Source organism: Hydra vulgaris, chromosome 15 (assembly GCF_038396675.1).
Source record: "Hydra vulgaris chromosome 15, alternate assembly HydraT2T_AEP".
Classification (NCBI taxonomy): domain Eukaryota; kingdom Metazoa; phylum Cnidaria; class Hydrozoa; order Anthoathecata; family Hydridae; genus Hydra; species Hydra vulgaris.
In genome coordinates this window covers 36897501-36900000 of record NC_088934.1, presented here as the reverse complement: position 1 = coordinate 36900000, position 2500 = coordinate 36897501, and the positions used below count along the sequence as shown (strand labels likewise).

Below are 2500 nucleotides of genomic sequence, written 5' to 3'. Positions count from 1 at the left end.
AAGCTAACCATTTGCTCAAAGTATCTTATAATGAAAGAATTAAAAATATTTTTTCTAATATTCACCCGGTATTAGCTTTTAAACAACCTCCTAACTTACTAAGAAGACTTACTTCTTCAAATATTGAAGTAACTAGTAAGAAGATTGGCATATTCAAATGCAAAGATATTCGGTGCAAAATTTGCAAACTATACCTTCAAGAAGTAGATAAGTTTAAAACATCTAACGGAACCATTTGGAAAGTGAAAAGTCACATCACATGCAACAGCAAAAATGTAATCTATTACCTAAAATGTTTAACATGCAAAAAACAAACTTATACTGGTAAAACTAATAATTTAAGATTACGTATAAACGGACATATTTCTAGTTGCAGAACTGGCTTATCAACTGATCGATTTGACAACCATGTTTATACTTGTCAACGTGCCCACGAAAGTGTAATTGAACCTTTTTTCCAACTTTTCGTCTTTCTTGAGCTTAACAACGAAAGTTTTTTGTTATCATATGAAAAGCATTTGCACAAACAAAAACATGATACATTTAATTGATATTTCCTGTATATAATTACAATTCAATCTTTCACAATCAATAGTTACCCATAGCAACAATATAAAAATTAAGTTATTTTTGTTTTTGATACAAATATCTTGTATAATACTAATAACAGCACTACTGATGATTATTTGAAAGGCCTCTAGTGCTAATAGTTTTAAAATATATAAAAAATATTTTGTTTTGGTAGTTTTGTTTGGTAATTATATTGTTTTTAATAAAAACATTGTGAGAAAAAAGAATTACTGGATTTTCTATTTGTTTCACTGTTCTGACTATTTTTGAATTTACATATATATATATATATATATATATATATATATTATATTATATAACAGAGGCGGATCCAGCATTTTTTATGTTTGAGATTAAAAACTCCTAACGTTTACATGTTTATACTTATGTCAAATAAGGATGCTTTTGCATAAAATTGCGATGATTGGAGGCTGATATATCTATCCTTTTTACCATTTCAAAAATTAAAATATATGACCATTCAATTTATGCTTAAGTTGTCATTTTTACCATACAAAAAAGCAATTCTATATAGTTCCAAAAAAATATAGATTTCTTTAGGAAGTTAATTTTTACAGCGGCACCGTAAGTCTTGGGCAGAATTGATTAAAAAAATGGTGTGTTATGCAACGTGTAACTACTTCAAGTTTAAAATATATTTTTATTATTTAAAGGAAAAAAAGAAAACAATTTATTAGTAATTTTAAGCTTGATGTAAATAAATGTCAATTAAAGGTCAACCTATAACAGAAAATAAATAATAACAGTTACAAAATGATTATAAAAATAATTATATTGTAATTATAATTATTTAGAATCATAAAAATAAATAATTGTTTAACTATTTTTATGTTTTATTAGTTTTTAAATTTTTTATGTTTTTTTAGCAGTATCTAAATATTAAAATATAAAAATTTTTATTTATATTTATAAATAAAAAATGCAAGAACGATGCAATACATTTATATATTACGTTAGTTACCCTGCAGTTTCCCTTCATCAGACAGGTGTTCTTTATGTTTGGAAGAATTGCAACTCATTTATATATAACGTTGGTTACCCTGCAGCTTCCGTTTATTGGGCAGATGTTTTTTGAATTACCATAGAATTCTATTTTAAAGTTGTTGTAGGATTTTATTAAAACTTTTATTTGTTGTTGTTTTTTATAATTATTTGTATGTTAGTAATGCAGCTGTAGCTTCCTTTGTTGGCGTTATATTGAATAACTTCTGCAATGAGATTGGTTTTGGAAAATGATTTTTAATTAGGTAGTCTACTATTTACTCGGTTATCGTTTGAGGAAAATGTTTTTATTGTACGGATGATAAAAAGAATTTTCTATTTTAGGCATTCTTTTTGTTTAGGAATTGTTTAAAAACATGAAATCTTTGAAGTTATTTTAATTTTTCTCAAAAAAAGAAGTTTTTGATAACCAGACACTGATAGAAGTTTCTTTTTCAATTTTCAACTTTATCAAAAATTGTTTTATCTTTTTTCTAATTTTAGTAATTTTCTAATTTACTCTTTTTCGTACTTTTTTTAGCATACTAATATTAGCTTATCATGCTTACTTTTTATAGCATATTATTATTAGCTTTTCGAACAGTGAAAGATAACAGCCAAAGATAATGAAACAGATTGCATTTGAAGAACTGCCGAGACTGTCTTGATGTTTTCTAAACACCTTTATTAATTTTTTTTTTAAAACGAAATTCTTCAAAGCGTCATGTCGATTATTTAAATCTAGAAATAATTTATTTTCAAGATTTCAGACTGTTCTCAAACAAATGTCTTTAGCTTAAGAATGAAATTATTGGTTTAAAAGTCAAATCTATGCTTGAGTACAAACGTACAGACGAAAATGCAGTGTAAAATAACAAAAATAACATGACATAAATATTATCAACAAAATAACATGACATAAATATTG

General features: G+C 25.2%; 1 protein-coding gene across 1 annotated transcript in view; it reads left to right on the top strand.

The window, feature by feature from the left end:
* LOC136091918 (uncharacterized) overlaps positions 1–551 on the top strand; it is a 2402-nt gene extending 1851 nt beyond the window's left edge. Inside the window, exon 3 of the mRNA XM_065819639.1 lies at positions 1–551. This exon is cut by the window's left edge and continues 222 nt beyond it. Coding sequence (XP_065675711.1) covers positions 1–551 — 551 coding nt within the window.
* The last annotated feature ends 1949 nt before the right edge of the window (positions 552–2500 follow it).